We start from the raw sequence: 24,097 nt of genomic DNA, 5'->3' as shown, positions 1-24,097 counted from the left end.
ACATTCACAATACAGTCATAATTAAGAGCATCAGTCATTAAGAGTACAGGAACAATAGCCATATTCAACAGTTAGTATATGACAGTAAGACGCACAAGGCGTAGGCCACAGCATATAACAAGAAAATTGAGCTCGCAAAGTTCTTAATAAAATATAATGTCCTGCAGCATAATGAGAAAATGGCTTCTATATTCAGCATAACCATATAAAGGAGTCACTCTTTTATTCACATCACGTGATACTATGCTAGAGGTAGTGAATATAAAAGTTCAATATAGGAAGACGTCACAGAAGGGAGGTGAATTTATTCATAAATCAGCATTTGTTAATGAAACGAATGCTGAAAATGGCTGCAGTCTAATTTCTTAAATTCAGATAAGGGTGGCAATTTGGTACTTTGGCCAACAGAGATGTACCCAAAAGAGGTTGATAAACTGATTTGAAATACTTGTTTTAAACAATTGAGATCAGGCCAAGAGAGAGAATGTTATTTCAGAAGTTACATTTTTCACAGTTACTGACCCAAACTCAAGGGATGAGAATTTATCCATAATTCAGCAATTGTGAGTGAAACGAATGCCGAAAATGGCTGCGGTCTGCGAAATTAGGCAAATTTTTGTGTCAAATTTATAAGAGTAAAAGTGTAACACAATAATATCTGAATTTGCACAGATAAATACACATCACTACTTTACTGTATATTGGGTACTGACCTTGTCAAATAGTCCAAGAACAATGTTGCCACCAGCACCTTAAGCTGCTGAGTGCTGTATAGTTTGTTCTGCCCAGTTTTAAGAATGTTGTAATAAAAGCATTAACTGTTAAACTTGGAGTCCTAGTTCATTATTGCCCATTTTTTCGGTTAAATTATTGTAATAAAAATTACATAGTACTATAAAGTGTATCTTTTTGGTCAGTTTCTTTACTGATAAAGTATTTGAGTAGATACACAGCACCTATTTCCACAATAAAATATTAAAAAAAGAGGTAACATTACCTATATGAGTTATGGGGCTTGTTAATACAATAGAGAAACAATTTACCACTGGTAAAAAGTAACAGTATCACTTGTCCCTTAAGCACAAACAACAGGGAAGATAGTGGCTCTATTAGAGTCGATGTCTCACTCAGACAGAAAAGCAGTTTAAAGGGACAGTATACACCAATTTTCATATAACTGCATGTAATAGACACTGTTATAAAGAATAAGATGCACAGATACTGATATAAAAATCCAGTATAAAACTGTTTAAAAACTTACATAGAAGCTCTCAGTTTAGCTCTGTTGAAAAGGTAGCTGGAAAGCCCACTGCAAGTGGGAAATAAGACAGCCCCCCTCCCCCTTATTTTGCATATGAAAAGACCCTTTACACAAACGGGAGCAAGCTGGAGAAGGCAGCTGACGGTATTCACATCAAACTTTGGGACTTGGTTAGGAGTCTAAAAATCAGAGCAATGTTATTTAAAAAATAAGCAAAATTATACATTTAAAAAAAAAAAAAACTTTATGGGCTATATAAATAGATCATCTACAAAACATTTATGCAAAGAAAAAAAATTAGTGTATAATGTCCCTTTTAATGGCTGATGCTGGAAACCACCATTTTGCAGTGGTCATCTGCATCTTACAAAGACCCCAACTTAAAAGGGCAGACTGATGCGTGGGTTCCTTGCCACATCACTAATGAGGAAGTGCTTTTTCTCCTGGGCACTTACTCATTCCCAAGAGCTCGTTACTGCTGTTTTTAGTTTAAAAAGTTAAGCTCTTCTGATTATACTCATGATTCAAGTCTAAAACTGAAAGTGTATTGACATCCTGAAACATAAATAGGCATGGTTCAATAGGAGAGGCCTGGACTGGCATAATCTCATACAGATTTTGTTTGGCAGTAGGATGAAGATTTGCCCCTGGCACAGCCCGTCATCTGCATTTCCTGTTTTGGGAACATAAGGTATCTCTGTTTTCTGAAAAGGTTGAAGACAGCCGTAAACAATTCCTTAAACGTCTGTCTTATTATTTTGTTATAAAAATATAATTTCCCTCTGGATAGATTGGTTAACACCTTGAGTCTGTGATAACTAAACAGCAAATTAGCTTCAATGATCATTGACAAGTATTCATTATTAAAGGGATACTGAACCCATATTTTTTCTTTCATTATTCAGATAGAGCATGCAATTTTTAGCAACTTTCTTATTTACTCCTATTTTCATTTTTTAGGATAATAGGAGTAAATTAGAAAGTCTCTTAAAATTCCATGCTCTATCTGAATCATGAAAGAAAAATGTGGATTCACTATCCCTTTAAAGGGCCACTGTAAGTAATTATTTTCTATGCCTGTTACTAACTAACTACCCCAAATACGCTTTTTTATAAATAGCATTTCATTAACATATCTCTACCGAATATCAGAAATCTTGTCTGCAAATTTAATTGTTTTCCAAACCCACACCATGGGTATCCTTTGCTCTGTACCAATCCGTTTACAATACCTAGGTTTCAAAATGGCGCTTTAAACACAAAGTTATTGGTTTAAGTATTTTGAACATGCAGTGCTTAAAATAGTGGGCAGGATAACGTGACATCATCAGCGAATACAATATATAACTTTTAGAACGTTATGAAAATTCGTTTTGGAGAAAATATAGGTCAGTAGGTTTTAATTAATGTTTATTAACTTTAATATGTTAGTTGTTTAGCTTAAAAATTATAACAGAAAGTAATCCTTTAAGCAAGCATCTTGTACACAATTCTTCAACAAAACTGCTGTTTCTAGCAACATGGTCTATTCCAGTCCATTAGAACAGAGGATGACTAAAAAAAATTCCAGCATGAGTGCCGGTGCCACACTATTTTTTAAAGCAGTAAGAAATGTTTTTGAATAGAAATGTTTGCAGAAAAAGGGGTGAGGACTAGACATGATATAAGGAAGAGACATGGTTTTCTGGAGCCAAGGATTTGCCAAGCCATGCATAAAAGGTCATGATTTGCATGGGTTTTGGTGCTTTTCACATTTGAGGCCTTTCAAATCCATTGGAAAATCCATTTATCACTTGGCTTGAATTTTCAATAGTTTTTGGACTCTTCCATTTCAGCAACTTTAACTTCCTCAAAACGAATTCGGAACACTTTTTCAAACAACCTATCTTGGCCGTTTACGGTATTGTTTTCAAAGTTAACGACTTGCTCATGGGTGCCGCCTCCTTTAGTCCAGAACAGAACTTTCCTGTATTATATCAGTCTGTCCCCATACTTAAAGGGACAGTCAACACCAGAATTTTTGTTGTTTTAAAAGATAGATAATCCCTTTATTACCCATTCCCCAGTTTTGCATAACCAACACAGTTATATTACTATACTTTTTACCTCTGTGATTACCTTGTGTCTAAGCATCTTCTGAAAGCCCCCTGATCACATGACTGTAACTATTAATTATCTATTAACTTTCACTTTAGCCAATTAGTGCAGTGTCTGCCACAAGCCACGGGCGTGATCACAATGTTATCTATATGGTTTACATGAACTAGCTCTCCCCTGTTGTGAAAAGCAAATAAAAAAGAATGTGATCAGAGGCGGCCTTCAAGGGCTTAGAAATTATCATATGAGCCTTCCTCTGTTTAGCTTTCAACTAAGAATAGCAAGAAAACAAAGCAAAATTGGTGATAAAAGTAAATTAAAAAGTTGTTTAAAATGATATGCCCTATTTGAAACATGGAAGTTTTTTTTGGACTTGACTATCCCTTTAAAGTGAATGTAAAGTTAACACGCCATCTTAACGGCATTCTTTAACCATGATTAGTTGTCAATCAATTAGACAGTATGGTGGATGGGAGAGCTGCGCTTATCGGCGGTGCAGTTAAAAGATAAAAATTTAAGAAAATAAGGGGGCGTGTCCTAGCTGCGGCTCCGTGCAGTCGCATACCTTCAGAGCTCCGGGTGAAAATTTGATAATTTCGCCGATTGTCAATATTACCCTACAGCTTTTGACATTGAGTACACCGGGTGCAGTATTGCACCACATCACTCGCAAAGAAAGTAGATAAAATTGCTGTATTTGTGAACCCGGAGGCGGAGTTGGACATCAAGGGCCTGAAGTGGCGGCGACCTTACAGGCAGCGTTCCCCCCCCGGATCTCCGGGGTGTTTGCCTTTACTGGACACACCGATTAGAGACTGTAACTATCGCTGCTCAGCAAAACTGAAAATTATTGAAGGAAAAGGAGAGGAGGCTAACGGTCCCTATCTCATCGGCTATCACACACCCAAGATGGCTGCTGAGGGAGAGGACGACTTTTTAGCACGCTTAGACTGCATCTTTGAAAGGCTTGAGAAGCGGCTAATGAACATGTGGGAGAGAGCTCCTTGGGATTTTTTGCAAAATTTACACTACAATAGTCCCTCAACAGCGAGCATCAAAGAATCCCCACCGGCAAAACTTGAGCAAGACGGGATCATGGATAAGAATGCTTTTGTGGATCCCCGGAGCCAAAAGAATTTCTTATGCCCAACGAGCAAGCCATCCTACCGGCAACCCCAGAGTGATGTAACTATAACACAGACGTTCATTGATAAACCTTCGTTCACCATTCCACTAAAGGACAATGGTACCAAAGCGGACAACGCCATTAAATATGCACCTAGACATCGGAGTGGGGCCACACCAGGTCTCCGCACCGCCATCTTATCAGTCTCAGAACATACCACAAAGGCTTTCGAATTTCTCTCAGCAGGTACTGGGAAAAAGTATATGGGGTGGCCACAGGGAGCAGGGGGAGACCCGCAGGTCAATGCAACTGCCACTAATATTTGCAAAGTGACTGCCGATATCCTATATACCAAACTGAGCCGGATCGCTCCATTGCAAATGGACTTAGTTCACTACCCAAATCATCGGAGCTGTGATATACAGGTGACTTATTACCCTAAAATACCGGAAAAAGATCTAACAGTGCAAATGGAAAAAGATCTAACAGTGCAAATAAAAAAGAAATAAACATATCTGGCTTAACGAGCACTCCTCTCCCCACTTGTATGGATTGTATCAATTTGATAACAGAGGTTGGCAGTCTTTAGCACTATAATATTTAAGCTGCGTGCCTTTTCCACCATTTTGCTTTTGTCATGTTGTATCTGTGTAACTTGGGGTGTTGCTTGATAGGGTTTGGGGGGGGCCTTAGAGAGCTGCCTCATTATTTACAGAATAGCATGGTAATTGTTAAACCGAATAATATTGAGTACAACCAGGACATTCTGTGGTTTCCTTCCCTGGGTCTTACGGCCGGGACTTAGGGCGGGTCACGGACAAGAGTTTTATATGATCGCCAAAACATACTTTAGGCACGCTGTGGAGACTATAAATTACTGCCACCATATACAAGCGTTGAAACAAGATTAATGATTTTGTAGTGCATAACATTAAAGGGGGAGAGGATAGAACATTTAGAGGTGCTCCTTCGTGATACTACAACATGGATGTAAATGTATATAAAGAGATCCTCTCCTACATCCGTTACTAGTGACTGAACTCTTCTTTACAGCAACAAATTTATCTATAAAGTTGTGAAGGTTTAATGTTCATGGTGTGTCCGGTTCAGGCGTTTGCAGCATTTTGTTTGTGATAATCTTGTTGTTTACCTAATGCCTTCTCACTGCTGCATTCTTTCTTTTTGTGTTTGTTTTTTCTTTTTCATTTCTTATGTATTGGCTCAACCCCTAGCATAAACTTAATATGTATGTTAAGGTCCAAAAGAGGCCTGTATTATTTTAAAAAGGGGAAGATGTTCTTAAAATCCATTATGGATTCAAGATGTGTCAGCAATATACTTGAAAGGGATAAAAAAAGAGGATACTTTGATATTTAATGCATATATGTTTATTATACAGCACTTGTATTTTCACTAAATGTATATCTTTATGCATGCTTGAATTTTGTATGTTGCAGATCCTCAATAAAAAAAAAAAAAAAAATTAAGAAAATAAATCAATTTAAACAATTTCATGAATTAAATTTATGCTAATTTTTAAAAGTCTATAGAATGCCGTGAAGATGGTGTGTTAACTCTACATTCACTTTAAAGTGAAGGTCAATTTTGATGAATTAGTGCCCGGTTTTTAATAATCCTATTAAAAACAAGGGCACTTTAATTCATCAAAATTGACATTTCACTCATTTTTTTCAAAAACGTACCTTTTAATCCTGGCAGCCACTCCAGCACTTCCTCCGCCCGTCGCAAGCCGTCTTCGCGGGTCCAAAATGACGAATCAGGAGGAAGCCGGATTCGTCATTTCTGACGTCTGCAGAGGCTTCCAACGTCTGCAGATGCTTCCGACGTCCGGGGGAAATCGATAGAGCGGCTGCCAGGATTAAAAGTTAAGTTTTTGAAGAAAACGAGTGAAATGTCAATTTTGATTCATTAAAGTGCCCTTGTTTTTAATAGGATTTTTAAAAACCGGGCACTAATTCCTCAAAATTGACCGTCACTTTAAGGACAGTCCAGCCCCAAAATAGCAGAATTCTTCTGAACAAAGGATTTTTGAAGATAACCCTAGACATACAATTCAGCCAATAGGGGGCAACCAGACGTGGACTCCCAGCTTAGTGTGCCTCGAGGGGTATAACTGCACCTCTACTAACAAGGCTCATATAGGCTGAAACGTACGTCTAGGGTTGGCTGTAACAATGCTTTTTTCAGAATAGAATTGCTTGGTATTTCGTGGCTGGACTATCCTTATGGATAGGGTCAGTGATATACTACAGGAAAGTTTTCTGTGAAAGGCATATCTGGTCTAAAGGAGGCAGCACCCTGGGCGGGTATCATCCCATATGGCAGACTATTTAGTCCCGTCTTTTCCTAGTTTAGTACCTCTTTCCAGTAATATATATAAATATATATATATCTCTTTACACATCTCTCTCTCTTTATATATAGAGAAAGATAAATAGACACCCACACACCATTATTGAGTTTAGGAGATCACAATAACAAATAGCTCACCTGGAATGTATCAAGAAGAGGCTTCCAAGAAAGCATAAGTACTGCTCCTCGTTTAACATTCTTAGGAATTTCAGAATAGAACAAGGTATTTTCTCGATTTTCTCCTGACATTGCTGCAGGAAAAACAAGAAGGTGATTACATAAACAAGACAGAATGAAACAGATCAGACATGAATAGTCACCGTCTACATAACACAGGACACGAGGGCCAACATGGAAGAAAGTACAGATATATCTGCACAATATATAAATAGCTTATTAATAAGCTTCAGATAAAAGTGTACATGAAGGAAAATATAAACCTATAAGTAATCTCTGTCAAGAGGGCATTAATATGTAAGAATAAATTCAAGCATTTTACAATAATACAAATAACAGCAATTTGTATTGGCAGAACAGTAGTAAACAATTTTTAGTTTAGTCTCCACTCCAGTTTAAAATGAAATGGGAACATGCAGTTTGAAAAAACGCCACAAGATAGCATATGAGTAAGGAAGCGGAGGTATCGGTTTAAGTATCGGTGCATTTGCACGAGTACAAGTACTCATGCAAATACTTGGTATCGGTACCGATACTAGTATCGGTGCAACCCTAGCAAATACATATAAAAATAGGTTCCAGCAAGAATACTAAGGAGTTAGTCGCATATTTGGAATGGTATTTGTAGCATTGCTAAAGGGGATCCATTAATCTTACATCTCAATTATCAAGTGAGTTAATATGTTTAAAGAAAATTACCCTGCTGTCCACGTCTAAGTCTTCTAAAACAAAAGAAGCTTGCAATTCTGTGGTTACAGTATTATTTCAAACAATTTTCTGGTATCCAACAATAACGGACTTTTGCTATGACTGCGTACAGCCCATATGTTTACCATATTTGCATTTGGATACAATACTTTCACTTTAAAGGGATAGAAAGGTAAATTGAAAAGTGCATAAATGCATTTCAATTTGAAATACAGGTAGCCCTCAGTTTACGCCGGGGTTAGGTTCCAGAAGGAATGGTTGTAAATCGAAACCGTTGTAAATTGAAACCCAGTTTATAATGTAAGTCAATGGGAAGTGAGGGAGATAGGTTCCAGCCCCTCTCAAAATTGTCATAAGTAAAACCTAATACATTATTTTTAAAGCTTTGAAATGAAGACTTTAAATGCTAAACAACATTTTAAACCTAATAAAATAATCACACAACACAGAATATATAATTAAACTAAGTTAAATTAACAAAAACATTTGCTAAACAGCATTATAAACCTAATAAAATAATCACACAACACAGACTTCACTTGCATTTTTCTGCAAACAGTTCTTTCTATGCGTTCCAATCTGGACTGATTTATAGACAGGAAGATCTTGTTCCTTTGAAATCTGCTCGATAGCTAAGGTCTGGTTAAACTGATTAATTTCAGCTTGCTTTGCTGCAACACAAGCGGACAGCTCCACCTACTGGCTATTTTAATAAATGCACTGCTTCTCAATGCTTTTCAATAGCAGTCACATGACTGGAAAAAAAGGTTGTTATTCTGAAACGGTGTAAATTGAACCGTTGTAAAACGAGGGTCACCTGTATAAGCATTTTTGCAATATACTTCCAATATCAAAAATGTTTCTACTAAAAGTTATTATTGTTTATCTGCAGCATATGCACATATCCTATGAAGGCTCGTAAACCAATAGTCAAACATCACACCATCTCAGAGATCTGGCATTGGTGTGCATTGCTTCTGAGGATGTAATTTGTGTCATGCACTTCTGACTCTCTCAGACGGTGTAGTGTCTGAATACTGGTGTTCAGGCCCTCACAAGATATATGCGCATGCTGCAGAAAAATAGTAATAACTTTTACTAGAAGCAAGTTTGCTAATGGAAGTGTAATAGTGCAACTGTATAGGGTGTGCTTTAAAATAGCAGAATGAGAAAAAAAAAGCAACAGCACAATACAATAGAAAACAACAGTACTATCAAATAAAAAGCAACAATGTAATTGTATAACAATAGTATATTTACTGAAACATTATTAAAAAATAATAAAGTTCAATAAAATCACAGAATAAGTGAAAATTGGCTGAATTGAATAATGGCAATTTACAAAAAGAATTTACAAATATTAAAAAATCGTACCGGTACACAAATAGTCTAAAAAAAATCACACTGCAGTGGATAAAACTTGGTAAATACCTTGGATGAATAAGTTTGTTTTCCGTTCAGTCAATATTCTCACCCACTTGCGGTGTGCAAACAATCCAGCCATGAGTTTGGCGTCTTCTGTTTACCCAGGCGCGCCTCTGGGTCACGTGGCTTATGTCAAGTACTATATTGGCTGGATGTTGCCGATTTCATCTCAGTGGTTATTTGTATCTCCCAATGGTATAATAGACTCCGCTATACTTTGTTATCCACAGTCAATCCTGCTTGTTAGGTCTTTGATAGATGAACTATGGCAGCGATTCCTGTGTTTTGGAGAGAGAGCTCTGAAGTGGGATATTGTTAAAAACATAACAAGGTAAAAAATCTACAGCAACCCAATTTGGAATTATAATATTTTCATTTCTGCGGATCTCTAAAATCTTGAGCATCTTGATAAAGGCCACCAAGGTCGAAATGCATTGATAAGAGGTCACTGTTATTTGAATAACGGCAGAGTGACCCCACTGGAGAGCATTGACTAGTTGGAAGGTATTCGCTGTGGAGCCGAGTGGATCCATGCATTTGAAGTCCAAAACAGAGGAATCACTGCCATAGTTCATATGTCAAAGAGATAACAAGCAGAATTGACTGTGGATAACAAAGTATATCGGAGTCTTATATCATTGGGAGATACAAATAACCACTGAGCCGAAATCTGCAACATTGAGCCAATAGAGTGCTTGACATAAGTCACGTGACCCAGATGCGTGCCCAGGTAAACTGAAGATGCAAAACTCATGGCTGGTTTGTTCGCACAACGCAAGTAGATAAGAATATTGACTGAACGTGAAACAAACATTCATCCAATGTATTTACCAAATTTTATCCACTGCAGCGTGATTTTTAGACTATTCGAGTACCGGTACAATTTTTTTAATGACGTATATATTTTTGTGAATTGCCATTATTCAATTCAGTCAACCTTCACTCATTCTGTGATTTTATTGATCTTATTGTCAATTTATGTTTCTTTTTTTTAATAGTTATTCAGTAAATGTATTATTTCTATACAATTACATTGTTGCTTTTTATTTGATAGTTCTGTTCCATCAATTGTATTTTCTCATTCTGCTATTTATTTAGCGCACACCCAATACTGTTGCACTATTTATGTTTGTTACAAATTAAAGGAGTATTTGTAAATTTAGGGAGTAGTCAGGTTTGAGATTCTTTGGGAGTGTTACATCTCATACTGCTTTGCTTTTTTTTTAAATGGAAGTATAATGCAAAAATGCTTGACCCAGGCACATTTCATTTTGACCTATCCCTTTAACAATTAATATAGTAAGGAATCTGAAATGATCTCAAATTATCTGTGTACGTTTTCACATACAGAACAATGGAAGCCTGCATTTATATTATTTTGGTAACTCAGAGCATGCCAGCCTGAAGAAGAAAGGATTAGGCGTAGGATCTACTTTTGATGCACTATTTACACATACATTAACTGAAAAGTAAAGTTACAGGTTTCCTTAAAGGGACACCTAAATTTTTCTTTCATGATTCAGATAGAGCAAGCAATTTTAAGCAACTTTCTAATTTACTCCAATTATCAATTTTTCTTCATTCTCTTGGTATCTTTTTCGAAAAAGCAGGAATGTAAGCTTACGAGCCAGACCATTTTTGGTTCAGTACCCTGGATAGTGCTTGTTGAAGGTTGGGTACATGTAGCCACCAATCAGCAAGCTGTACCCATGTGCTGAACCTAAAATGGGCCGGTTCATAAGCTTACATTCCTGCTTTTTCAAATAAAGATACCAAGAGAATGAAGAAAAAAATATAACAGGTGTAAATAAGAAAGTTTCTTAAAATTGCATGCTCTGAGTCATGAAAGAAAAAAAATTGGTTAAGTATTCCTTTAATACTTTGATCTCACATTTCGAAAGAGGTCCCAGGACTAGTGTTTTAAATAATAAATGGTATTAATATTGCTGGTAGCAGGTACCCAGGCACAGGGAAAACACAGCTCATATTATATACCCCCCCCCCTTGCACTACACAAATAAAGACACAAAATTCAAATATTCTATGCAAAGTAAAATTAAAAACAGACGTCACAAATTCAGGTAGCACTCAAAGACTTTGTCAGGCCACCTTTATAATTTTACACAATTTAAAATAAAAATCATATTTGAAGAAAAAAAAACAAATAAAACAAACAAACAATGGACACCAAGTAAAAAGCCCTCCCCTACTCTTAAAAAAAAAAAAGATATGTCCTTATATATAGAAAAAGAATAAACTATCTGATCTGATCTAACAGCTGTGTAATGCAAATTTTCAGACCAAGACAGCATACAAGAAGCAGATATACTTCTTACAGAGGTAGTATAAGCATTAAAAGGGACACTGAACCCAATGTTTTTCTTTTGTGATTCAGATAGAGCATGCAATTTTAAGCAACTTTCTAATTTACTCCTATTATCAATTTTGCTTCATTCTCTTAGTATCTTTATTTGAAAAGCAAGAATGTAAGTTTAGATGCTGGCCCATTTTTGGTGAACAACCTGGGTTGTTCTTGCCGATTGGTGGATAAATTCACCCACCAATAAACAAGTGCTGTCCAGCTTTCTAAACCAAAAATTGGCTGGCTCCTTAGCTTAGATGCCTTTTTCAAATAAAGATAGCAAGAGAACGAAGAAAATTTGATAATAGGAGTAAATTAGAAAGTTGCTTAAAATTGCATGCTCTATCTGAATCACGAAAAAATTTGAGTTCAGTGTCCCTTTAAAAGAAACAGTAAACACATTGAGATTTCAATATAAAATGTTTAGTTATGCATAGTAAAACTTTGTAATATACTTCCATTATTTATTGTGCCCCTTTTCATGTAATTTAGCTCTGACAATTGTGGATTTAGTAATTCTCAGAAATGAACACTGGGGACTTGTCAAGGCTAACCCTGCAACATATATTTCCCTGATTGTCTTTAACAGATAAAAAATGCAAAACAGTGCACTTTATACTAACATAACGACTGTGGCTAGTCTCAGTGTCTGCAGACCTAAAGTGATGGTAAACTCTCACCTTTATAAAAACCAGTTAGCAATATTTAGATTTTAATTAATGAAGATGCGCTATAACTTTTTAATATAGATTTGAAATTCAAATACCCCGCACTCCAGCCACCCACTTAAAAAGCCATTTTTTCTGTGCGCTAATGGTTTGAATTGTTGTCCAATCAGCGTTCTAGCTACAACAAAAGTGCCTAAAGACAAGAGCTCTGATTGGAGAATAGTCCAAACCTTTAGTTAGCAAAAAGTATGACTAATGAAGTGGGCTGCCAGAGCATGGGATATTTTAATTTATTATCTATATTAAAAAGTAAGTTAGGGGGCGGAGCTAACCAGCAAGGAGAGTAGACATGTTTTCACGGAGCTCTCCTACTATAATTGATAAAAGATAGACAATTATCTAATGGACTAGACTTTTAAACTTCTAAGAGGCTGAAGATAACCACATCTGTTAACCCTCTGCAGCATGAGTCCTCCAGTTATTGACTCTTGAGCTCTTTAAGTGACATTACAGTTTGGGGCCTAAATTATCTCACAAGGCGGAGGGGCTATACTTTCCCCTAGCATTCCTGAAGTGCCCATCTCATCGCACCTCCTAAATGGATCTGGAGGCTGCCCTACATAAGTTCGAAGAACGGGTTTGTGAGAGTCTGGACGATCACTTCTCTGAATTGAACATGCTACTTACCCAGCTCCGTGAGCAGTTCTACATTCCACCTCACAGACAAGATGGCAGCTACAATCAGAGTTCCACTAAATCTACCCGACCGCAGTCCCTGCATGATTCAAAAATTCTTGCTCCCCTGAAAGCGGCTACTGTTCTGACAGGAGCTTACAGATGTCATCATGAGCCGAACGAAAGGGACTTACGAGTTAGTCTGAGAGCACCGGATCCTGAGTTAGCCATGCTAGAAGCTAAGATAACCGCGGTCCTGAAGGTGAACACATACCTGGTTGACCCTCCGGGAACTTTGTCATACAGGCTGCTCTGCGGAGTTGGGCTGCACTCTCTGCCCTATGTAGGATCGGCTCTTTGTGATCATCAATACCTGTATCGTGGAGACTGGATACGGAACCTTTCCGCCTGGCTAAGCAGTCTCTACATCTCAATACAGTTGACAGAGATTGGAGTACTTTCGATCACAGGCATAGGCTAAAAGACAGCTTCTCAAGACACATATAACAGCCTAAACTGTCTTTTGGGACGCATGAGCTGAAATTTTTTTTTTAGTTGGTGATACACCGTACCATGTTTGCACCGTATATATTATGTTAGCCCTACTGTTAAGGTACACTTCTCTAGCTAAGAGTTCAGCAAATTTAACCCCTCTATTACTACTTATCCCTTTTTATATATATACATGCTTGAAGGTTTGTACACTTTGGTACATGGTTCATGGGGTACTAATGTTCTCAGTTGTTTTATATTATCTACCCTTTTCTTGTTAAGTAGGGGTGACCCTAAAATATTTACATCCGCATGTCAGATATATGAGATCCTCATTACTGTTTACATACCATGATATATTATAGTTGGGCTATACTTATGCTATATGATTAATGCCCTACACTCTCTAACCTGCAAGACTGCTTCTTCATACCCACAGCATATGACTCTTATAGTTTTAAACACATAACTTCCTCCAGCTATATGTAATTCATATATCTACCATCCTAATATCTACGCTTTTGAAAATAGTAAGCTCCTTGCTAGAATTACAACATTTATCTCTCTTAGCAGATCTTCACATCTTGGTTTACATGCCTATCATTTGATACCATATACTTTAATTTACTACCATTAGAAATGGTCAAAAGTCCATAACATATATACTTGGGCTAGCTGACCATTAAGGGACATATTTATCTTACAGTATTATGTGCGTCATTATAGCCTGCGACATATTATACATATTATGCCTACTAGACCGCTTTACACATGTGGCCACCGCTGAATGCCATTTTACTATTACATATTTGGTATCTTAGTATAACTTCAGATAGCCTTGTTGGAGACCTATCATAAACATTTAATATTTATTGCGTATAACGTAGACTAGCTTTGGTCATTGGCCCTAGATAGCTATTTAATCTATAGATTCAGATATGTAGAGGTCACCTTCATGCCAAGTGCTTGTGTTTCAAGGCCTACTATAGGGCTAATATACTCTCACAAATACAATCCTATTAATGTTTTCTAAACAGCCCGGTCACATCTTTACTTAATTGTGTGTATAGACCTTTGTCACCCTATAAGGACTTATAGAATATCCATAGTGTAAGTTTTAGTATATCTGGGACTGAGAATCTCACTCATAAGGTCAAACTGCTTCATTATCCCCCTTAATAGATAAGTCTATAAGAGCTGGTCTTCATAATACTACTTCTGGGCAATAGACTGTGTGCTGAGCTCCTCATTGCTCCGACTATCCCTAATATTAACGGTTTAGAGGGCATACAGAGTCTGATTGATTGTTAATTCTCACCCCAACCCATAATGCATAATCCCTATCGAAATATACCTCCATGGTTGCAGGGAGTATAACTGTTTATTTTTTATTATAGTCCATCTTCAACCACTCCGGATTTCAATGCTGTTACTTAGATATTCCCTGTGCTGGTTCATAGGGGCTATTGACACCACAATTTCAGACCTGCAGTATGTGGGCCCATTCTGAGTGTACTCATAGTAATATCTCATCTCTCTCCTTAAAACTATTAGCCCTAGATTTTTGGGACCTCATCTGAAATAGCCCCTACCTCCTGTCTCTACACTCCAAATAGTCATATATTATTAACTGTGTGAACACATAACTTCTTTTCCTTGATACCACCCATATATTAACCATAAAGTGTAGAGACCCAAGAGTTCTGTTGGATAGACATTCTAACTGGCCCCGCCCCCCCCTCCACTCTAATTTTGAGCGGCTCTTGTCCGCTGTCTCTCCCTTACCCCAATAAACTCATATCACTAACCCCCGCTTTGCCTCAGGATGCTCTAAATAAACACTCTATTTTATGATACACACTGCAACTTGGGGATCATTCTTATTATTATTATAGATAAAAAAAGAGGTTTCTTTATTATATGTTCCAGCCACCCATCTTCGGTATACATTAACCTCTTGTATAGTTAACGCTTCATATCATTTACTACAGGATCAAAACTACAGACACAGTATTATAATTTATTCCGGCAGCAATTCTCTCTTTGTTGAATATGTTTCTTTGCACTATGGAAGTTTTTACTCATTTGTATACAATACCGCTATGAGCTACACATAGCACTCATAATTATAATGCTTACACTTCAATGCCTTAGCTTAAGTTTATTACCTGTACAAGAATTGTATAATCACTTCTGTTAACTATGACTTGAGACTGGACATATTTTTTATCTTGTTGTTATAACTCAATACCTCAATAAAAAAATATTATTCAAAAAAAAAAAAGTAAGTTATAGCGCATCTTCATTACAACTGATAAATTAAACTCCATCTAAAATATTGCTAACATTATGGATGTTTTAATAAAGGGGATAGTTTACCATAAATTTAAAGGGACATTCCTGTCAAAATTGAAATGCACCTAGATGAATTACCCCTTCAAATAAAAACATATTTGCAATATACATGTATTGGCAAAAATGTTTCTAGTAAAAGTTATCACTGTTTTAGTGTTAAAGGGACATTGTACAATAGATTTTTCTTTGCATAAATGTTTTATAGATGATCCATTTATATAGCCCATTTGAGAGTGTTTTTGTAAAAATGTATAATTTTGCTTATTTTTAAATAATATTTTGCTGATTTTCAGATTCCTAACCAAGACCCAAAGTTTTAGACGTATAGAGATGTCTAGAGACTCCTGGTTGTGTAATAAGACATGTTTTATATGCAGGGGAGTGGGGGAGTAACTGCTCTTCCTGCTTTCCCAGCCCCTTTAAGTGGGTGTCCCAGCCTAACCTCCTCAACAGTGCTAAATTAGGAGCTTCTAAGTAAGTTTTTAAAAGGTTTTATATTGGATTTTAAAATCATTATCTGTGTACATTTTTCTTTATAGTAGTTTTTTTACATACAATTTTATGAAAATTGGTGTATACAGTCCCTTTAACATTTTTCTCTGCGCATGCAAGAGAAGCATAGCTAGATATTGTCAGTGCACCAGCATTGTAAATACCACATCTGCTCAGAGCCAGTGGGGCTTGTTTCATGTCAGCAATTACCAGATGATATAAGCATCTGAGGCTCTCCCGCGCCGCTGCTTTAAAGGACTGTAAGTAAAGACTCCAAACTGTGCAGTTGTACTGAATATCCAACAGCAGCTTCAAGTAAAGAGTGAATCCTCTATTGCATAGCGATTCCCTGTTTACTGCTGCGGTCTTGGCAGCACGTTTCATCACATCTCAAAGTATATTTATGAATTAAATCTTTAATATAGTGAAAAGTAGATATGAATTTACCATCACTTTAATTTAAAATCGGTGTGTTGAGCCCCTTTAGCTACTAACCTACATAAAACACAACAAAACAGCATCAGACTTTATATTTAACACAAAACAAAAAAGAAATATCAAACCTCAAGATAGCCAATGTTTGTTTTCGCATACACAAGCAGTATGGAAAATGTCATTACTGACCTATGGTAGCCTGTGCATAAGTACCTTGTGTACCCACATAGAGCACACAGCATCAGTACTCGTTACAAAGGAAGAATAGACAAAACACACTAGCCTCATTTATATAGGTACTGTGCATAAACTTTATCATCCTCTTTCACACAATCAGTATGGATAAGACATCTGCCCTAATATAGCCTAAATTGAAAAATGAGTGTAGTGATTTAAGTAATAAGGAATAGACCATGACATTTGTTAAGCCTCATATTTACTATACTGACTTTTTGTACAGTGGTGAAAGATTACATCACTTATAGAAAGAATCGGAGACAACCCTTATAAGCAGGGCACACAGTTTGCATCAACCTTCATCAAGGTGAAAATGATAAAGACCTGATATAGTACAATAATATATATATCAAATCAGAGACATTTTTTTTCTACACTGAAATATCAGATGATTTATGATTATTTGCTGCTTAAGTATTCTACCTGTATGCGTACAATTTTTAGTTATCTGTGCAATACGTCCACTGACAGTTTTATTAATCATGTACAAAAGAAAGACATAATGATATCAAACTTTGTATGATAAGTAGCGCATAAGGTAAAAATGGGTTCTCACATACCCAGGTAGTACATGCGATCAGAGTGAGGGCTTTCAGGATCGTTCCTCTTAACAAATGTAAAGCTGTGAGGTGCTTTGGCCATCATGTATCCATGATACTTCCTAGTGTCTGCCAGAAGTTTCCTCATTTGACTCCAAGAGTGACGCTCAACAAAATAGGGCTCTGGTTTTATATCGCCCCCATTGGTCTCTGGGCTTTCATGGCTGGCTGCTGATTCAAAGATCTCTACCCCAACCTGTTCGGTTTCCATAGCTGCCGCCATGTTGCATCCTTCTGGAACAAAAGAAAATTACAATTGTTACAAGTGAAGCTTAAAGGGACACTCAAGTCAAAATTAAACTTTCATGATTCAGATAGGACATGCAATTTTAAACAACTTTCCAATTTACTTCCATTAACAAAATGTGCAGTCTTTTTATATTTACACTTTTTGAGTCACCAGCTCATACTGAGCATGTACAAGAATTTACAAAATGTGCATATATGCATTAGTGATTGGCTGATGGCTGTCACATGCTACAGGGGGGTTGGAAATAGACATAACTGAAATGTGTTAGAAAAAAACTCTACTACTCATTTGAAGTTTAAACTAAGTGCAATCACATTGCATTTGTATTATGTATATGTTGATTATGCAAATCTACTGTATTTACTGGTCCTTTAACAAACAAGAGCCTAATTTAATAACCACATTTGGCTTTACTTCTATCATACACATAAATATAAATGCATGCCCTGGTCTAGTTCTCAAGTGTTGCTGGTACCTTTATTATATAAAGCTGTCAAGTAATGATCTAACAACAGCAGTGGCAACAGGAGTTGGGGTAAAATATTTTTTAAACATACAATATGTTGTAGATTTGACTAACTAGTATACTATAAATTCTATAAACCAGGGTTGGTAAATTTATCTAGCATTAGGAAAAAGCTTATCATTTGAAGTCAGTAAAGACCTTCACATATGGATATATGACGAACAAATGTCAAAACTTAGGAATCAGACAATATACAGGAATTATGGTTCCACTGACATATCAAACCCTGACATAAATTATAAGAGCTTTACTACACTTAACATTAAAAGGAACATGAAAGTCAAAACTAAAACCAGTCTGATTCATATAGAGCATACAATGTTTAGATACCATATAATGTATGTCTATTATCAAATTTACTTCAGTCACTGTCACTGAAAAGCATACCTAATAAGGCTATAGAGCACCTATATACTACTTGTAGCTACTGGTGATTAGTGTGTATACACATATGCCTTTTGCCATTGACTAACCAGAGGTGTTTAGCTAGCTCCCAGTAGTGCCTCTTTGCAGAGGTAAATACATATTTCTATGCAAGAATAAAATGTTCTAAAATATCAGAGCATTTTCTTTGTACACTTATATGTCCCTTTAACTGTAAATTGGTAACATAGTCTCAGTCTTGGGCAGTTCTTAAATTAAAAAGTAAAATGACTCTCCATTTATCAAAACCATCCCTCCAAGAACTAGGTAATCCAGAAGAGCCAGATCACTGTTATCACTGAGGGCTCTCCCTAGCATAGCCAATTAGCTTCCTGGACTAACATGATTTAGAGATAAGAATTATCTCAAGGCCAAATTCATTGAATTATAAGCGAATAATATATTGTCTACACAGCAGGAGCAGCTCCCCGCCCTGAGAGCCTAAGTGCACACTATCACGCAGTGCCCCCTATGATACTATAAATGCCACCTGTACTCACCTAGCATGGGGAAGAAGAATGTAAGCAACCGGGCCCAGCTTCTGCACTCTGTCCCGCTATGACTTGGCTTCTCTTGCACTCCCAATCCCCGTGTTGCTGTTGCTGCTGCAGCTGCTGCTCCTGCTCACTTCCGCTTCCTGGAAGAAAGAGGGCGGGCGTTCAAAACCGAAGGGGACTGGGGGGACAACTTTCTGGGTGTCATGACAACCATTGTTGAACAGTATGGGTGGCTGTATATGCTCAAAGACTAAATATTACAACTGAAAAATAATAAGCAATTCTATAATAATAATAATAATAATAATAATAATGCGCAATATAAAAACATTTTTTAGAAATGTACTGCTTTTTAGCTGTAAACTATTTTATTATTTCTTTATAAAGGATACATGTATAATAATATAGTGTAAGCAAGTTATGGAGTGGGGCTGAATAACACCAAGTATTGCGTATGATACAGAAGGTTAAAATAATAAGTTAACTAATATGTGTGTTGATCCATTTTTAATAAGTCTAATGCATGTTTTATGTTACCAATGCTACCAAATAAGATGAAATACGCATTACAGATTGTTGAATATTATACTATTATATGTATTATTGTCACTGAATTACTATATGGTTAGAAAGAAAATGCAGTTTGTTTTTATATTTTATTTATTCTGGTGTTTATCACAAATGTAATATTAAACATTTTCCTTAGAAATTGTTCTGGGAAAGCCATCTAAAATGATGTACTGGCCCTCACTCCAAATATATTTTGCCAATCAAGGAAGGGGATCTGCAAAAATGGCACGCATGCGCAAATCTTTAATGTTGCCCGACTTCTTTGGTCTTTGGAAGTTGGTAAACTTCCATTACTCAATATGTCTGTACGTGTTTCTTCTAAAGCCATCCAGATGATCCAGATGATCCAGGTGAGACATTGGTATGCAGCCCTCAAGCAATATGGCCGTTTTTTCACCCTAAGCTCCACCTTTAGTTGACGTCATGACAGACCTTCTGCCCTGTCGGTCGGATTGTTCTAGCAGCAGGACTCGGACTGTGAGAAAGGTACCGGGATGAGTCTGACCCCGCAGGTGTTTTGGGCACAGAGGCACCATGAGTTGTACCTCCGGGTGGAACTCAGCGATGTGCAGGTAACGATGTGAAATATGCAAGTGCTCAGTTATCGCACAAGTTCGTGTGATTATGGGAATGATGGAATATACAGATCTGTGCACAAAGCTAATTCATAGCATTCAGTATTTGATTCTCTATAACCTCTAGCTTGAGTTTAAAATGCAGGAATTCATTTGTACATTGTTTTACACGTTTGTAGCAAATATGTCATGAATTAATATATTTGGCATTTGAAGCTTCCTGTTTTTTGAGTTTGTTCTCGGAAAACTAAAATAATGTAAACGTAATCAATTTTTAATTTCTCGTAAAAAGTTTACTTATGTTTAGTAAGATAGACTTTGTAATGTACTTTCAATATTTATCTTCGATAATTTTTCTGTAATATGCTGGAGATCTACAGTTCCAGTAATAATGACGACTTATGTGTCCCTTTATCAGTCAAAAACTATGGTTTCTGCACTGCCCCAAAGAGGCCAGAGTGGATCCTGCAACATTCTACACAACTGCTTGATTAGTAAAGGTCATTTTACCAGTTTCTAACTGGCCACAACAAAGAAGATAAGCATTCTTGAAAGGATTTTTTAACTTAAGAGGCGTGTGCATGAACTGCAAAACTATGCAAATTTTGCTAAGAAAATAGCAGTTTTAAATACTTGAAAACATTTTATTTTGCTAAAATTAGCTAATACTAAAGTTTGTCAATGTTTATCGCTCAAATTATCATTTAATACATTTATTATATTATGCAATTAATTTGTGCTTTGGATAGCCGAAAACATAATATTAGAAAGTATTACACTGCTGCTTGATAATGCCACCTGGCTGGCCAAATTTTCCATGGAGAACCCTGATGTCTTTATTTGTAAAGTACAAGGTGTTAGTTGTGCCCAAATGGAATAAATCTTCTGTTGGTTATCAGTGCAATTTAATATAATAGAAACGCTTCTCCCTTAAAGGGACAGTCTACTTGAAAATGTTTGTTTAAAAAGATAGTTAATCCATTTATTAACCATTCCCCAGTTTTACATAACCAACTATTTACCTCTGTAATTACCTTGTCTAAGCCTCTGAAGACCACCCACTTATTTCAGTTATTTTGATAGACTGTCATTTTAGCCAATCGGTGTTGACTCATAAATAACTCCACAGAAGTGAGCACAATGCCATCTATATGACCCACATGAACTAGTGCTGTCTAGTTGTGAAAAACTGTAAAAATGCCCTGGGATAAGGCGGCCCTTCAAGTGCTTAGAAATTAGGATATGAGCCTACCTAGCTTTAGATTTCAACAACGAGTACCAAGAGAACAAAGCAAATTTGATGCTAAAAGAAAATTGGAATGTTGTATAAAATTGCGTGCCCTATCTGAATCATGAAAGTTCCATTTTGACTGGACTGTCCCTTTAAATGCCTGACAGCTGTTCTCTGAACAACAGATAGCTTATCCTTCTCCCAGAGGCACCTGATATCATTAGGTGTAACCAGCAAATGCACTATAGCTGGTATTGTTCAGTGTGACTGGAGAGATCAGTAACACCTCAGAAATAAGACACAAGAAAGCCAACATTCTGTGTTTGTAAGAGAACAGCATAGCATTTCAGTTCTGCACTATTAATATGGTTTGTAGAAAAAAAGTCTAAGCTGTATAGGATTCCTGCTTTTAATATGGTATTGGTAATTGTAATATGACTGGGTCCTGAAATGCTCAGACAATGTGTTCCTAGAGGAAAAAGTATTTGTTGAAGTCGGCATTGTATCCAAAAGCTTTATACTCCTTCTACTGCACTGGTTTTCACACCTGTCCTCAGGCCTCCAACAGGTCAGGTTTTCAGGATTACGTTGGATGAGAGCAGGTAAAATAACCATGTTTACTAATAAACTGAAATGTTCACCCATGCTCTAGTTCAGATATCCACAAAATGTGGCCCGTTAGGGAGGCCTGAGTACAGGTTTGAAAACCAGTGGTCTGCTGTGAGAATATGTATGCTCCAGCTGAGTTTGACAAACTGTCAGCTCTTGGAAGTTTACTACTGACTGCTATCTCTCTGGACTGTTTTTTTTTTTTTTGTTTTTGTTTTTTTATATAGAAAAAAAGGTCAATGAGCTATTAAATTAAAAGCATAGATGCCAGATGAAATGTTTTAATAAAGGTAATGCACTTTTATTTTACATTCTTTTCCTGTAATTTACATCTGCAAGGTTTTTTTTGTTTGTTTGTTTTTAAAAAATAATGCATATATGCAGTTTTTATCTGCATGATGCACAGTGATTGTTTTTTTTAAAAATGCCTATTTACATCTGTCCTTTTCTTCTCCACAGCAAAGGAGATAAAGTAACCCTACTCATGAGGGTTTTTAAGGGGTGTCTCCCTGGACTTTCTTTGAAAGTGCAAAAACTTAAAAAGTTTGGTAGCAAAATTATTCTTTTAAATACACTTAAAGTGAAGGTCAATTTTGACTAGTTAGTGCCCGTTTTTTAATAATCCTATTAAAAACAAGGGCACTTTAATTCATCAAAATTGACATTTCAAGCGCTTTCTTCAAAAACTTACCTTTTAATCCTGAGAGCCGCTGCAGCGCTTCCTCCGCCCGTATTCAAACTCTTTGATTTCAGCTCCCTTAGAGTGAATGTCAACTTTTTTGTTTCATGTAACAGTTAACCAGAGCTCTGAGGACTTGGTAATCATTCTAGCATAAATCGCGTTCACTTTCAACATGTAATTAGAGCGCTACACCTGACGTGTGCAAACACCTGCAATAAACCCCTTTTTGTTTGCGTGTAACCGTTAACGCGCCACTTGTAATCTGGCCCTAAATTGGCAAAGGACAAATGAATAATCCAGGAATTAATCAAGTTAGCTTTCGGCTTTTGATTTCAGATTGTGTCTCTAATACTAACTGCACTTATCACAAGTAAAACTGCAAAAAAAAAGAATGATTACCAAGTCCTCAGAGCTCTGGTTAACTGCTACATGAAACATAAGTGTCACAAAACACATCAAAAATAAGTGTAAAAGTACAGTTACGGGGGGCGGAGCTAACCGCCATACAGGTCAGACGTGTGCAAGGGGAGCTCTGAGCCTTAGTTCTATTTTACTAACAATTTAAGATAATTATTGAGCTTCCATTAACTCCAACCCTGGGTATATACTTCACTAAGACATACCCCACCTATACCGCTGAGTTTTGGGAAGATCTAATCACTTTTTCGGGAGCCTTTGGGCTGAGAGGCTAAAAGAGCTGCAGGACGCCTCACTAACAAGACTGCAGGCTGTAATCTGAGGACCCGAAAATCCCTGCCTTTCTTCACAGTGGGTAAGGAGTCGTACATATAGGAGAAGCGGCTAGCGGTGCCTGCCAGGAGACAGTCAGACAGCAGTGATCAGCCGGGGTTTGGAGGCCTGACAGTTACCTACACAAAACTCACTTGACGCGAACGGCGGCCATCTTTGCGGCTAAGTGGAGCAGCGCCATCGTCAGAGCCACAGACAAACAGTGGATACTTGCGGAGGACCCCACCTGACTCCTGGAGCCCAAAGGCGAGAATTTGAGTCTGTTGCTTGAAGGTACCCGGCCTGAGACCCGTAATCTGGCAGCAAGACAAAGAGGACACTTCTACGCTGCTAGATTGCGGGAGGAGACTTACATCTTCAGGCCCTATACCTCCGGAGGGTCGGGGCTCCGCTCCGGAGGTGGCATCCACATTAAGAGGTACCTGAGGTGGCAAACAAGCTGACCGGAAGACAGATAGGACATTGTTACCCCACAGACATCGTTAAGTAAGTGCTGCAAACG

General features: G+C 37.1%; 2 protein-coding genes across 2 annotated transcripts in view; one reads left to right on the top strand and one right to left on the bottom strand.

Moving 5' to 3' along the window:
• LOC128643997 (dipeptidyl peptidase 8) overlaps positions 1-23,187 on the bottom strand; it is a gene marked incomplete at its 3' end in the record, with an annotated part of 40,153 nt that extends 16,966 nt beyond the window's left edge. Inside the window, exons 1-4 of the mRNA XM_053696762.1 lie at positions 22,855-23,187; positions 19,182-19,318; positions 17,444-17,716; positions 6,996-7,108 (exon numbers count right to left, since the gene is read on the bottom strand). Coding sequence (XP_053552737.1) covers positions 6,996-7,108; positions 17,444-17,716; positions 19,182-19,188 — 393 coding nt within the window. The remainder of the gene's footprint in view (positions 1-6,995; positions 7,109-17,443; positions 17,717-19,181; positions 19,319-22,854) is intronic.
• The window catches only part of LOC128643996 (very-long-chain (3R)-3-hydroxyacyl-CoA dehydratase-like), a gene marked incomplete at its 3' end in the record, with an annotated part of 31,835 nt that continues 27,925 nt past the window's right edge, over positions 20,188-24,097 (top strand). Inside the window, exon 1 of the mRNA XM_053696761.1 lies at positions 20,188-20,320. Within this exon, the coding sequence (XP_053552736.1) occupies positions 20,243-20,320 (78 nt within the window). The remainder of the gene's footprint in view (positions 20,321-24,097) is intronic.

Source organism: Bombina bombina, unplaced genomic scaffold, assembly GCF_027579735.1.
Source record: "Bombina bombina isolate aBomBom1 unplaced genomic scaffold, aBomBom1.pri scaffold_1249, whole genome shotgun sequence".
Lineage (NCBI taxonomy): Eukaryota > Metazoa > Chordata > Amphibia > Anura > Bombinatoridae > Bombina > Bombina bombina.
Note: the sequence above shows the minus strand (reverse complement) of the source record. Positions and strands in the feature narration are given on the sequence as shown.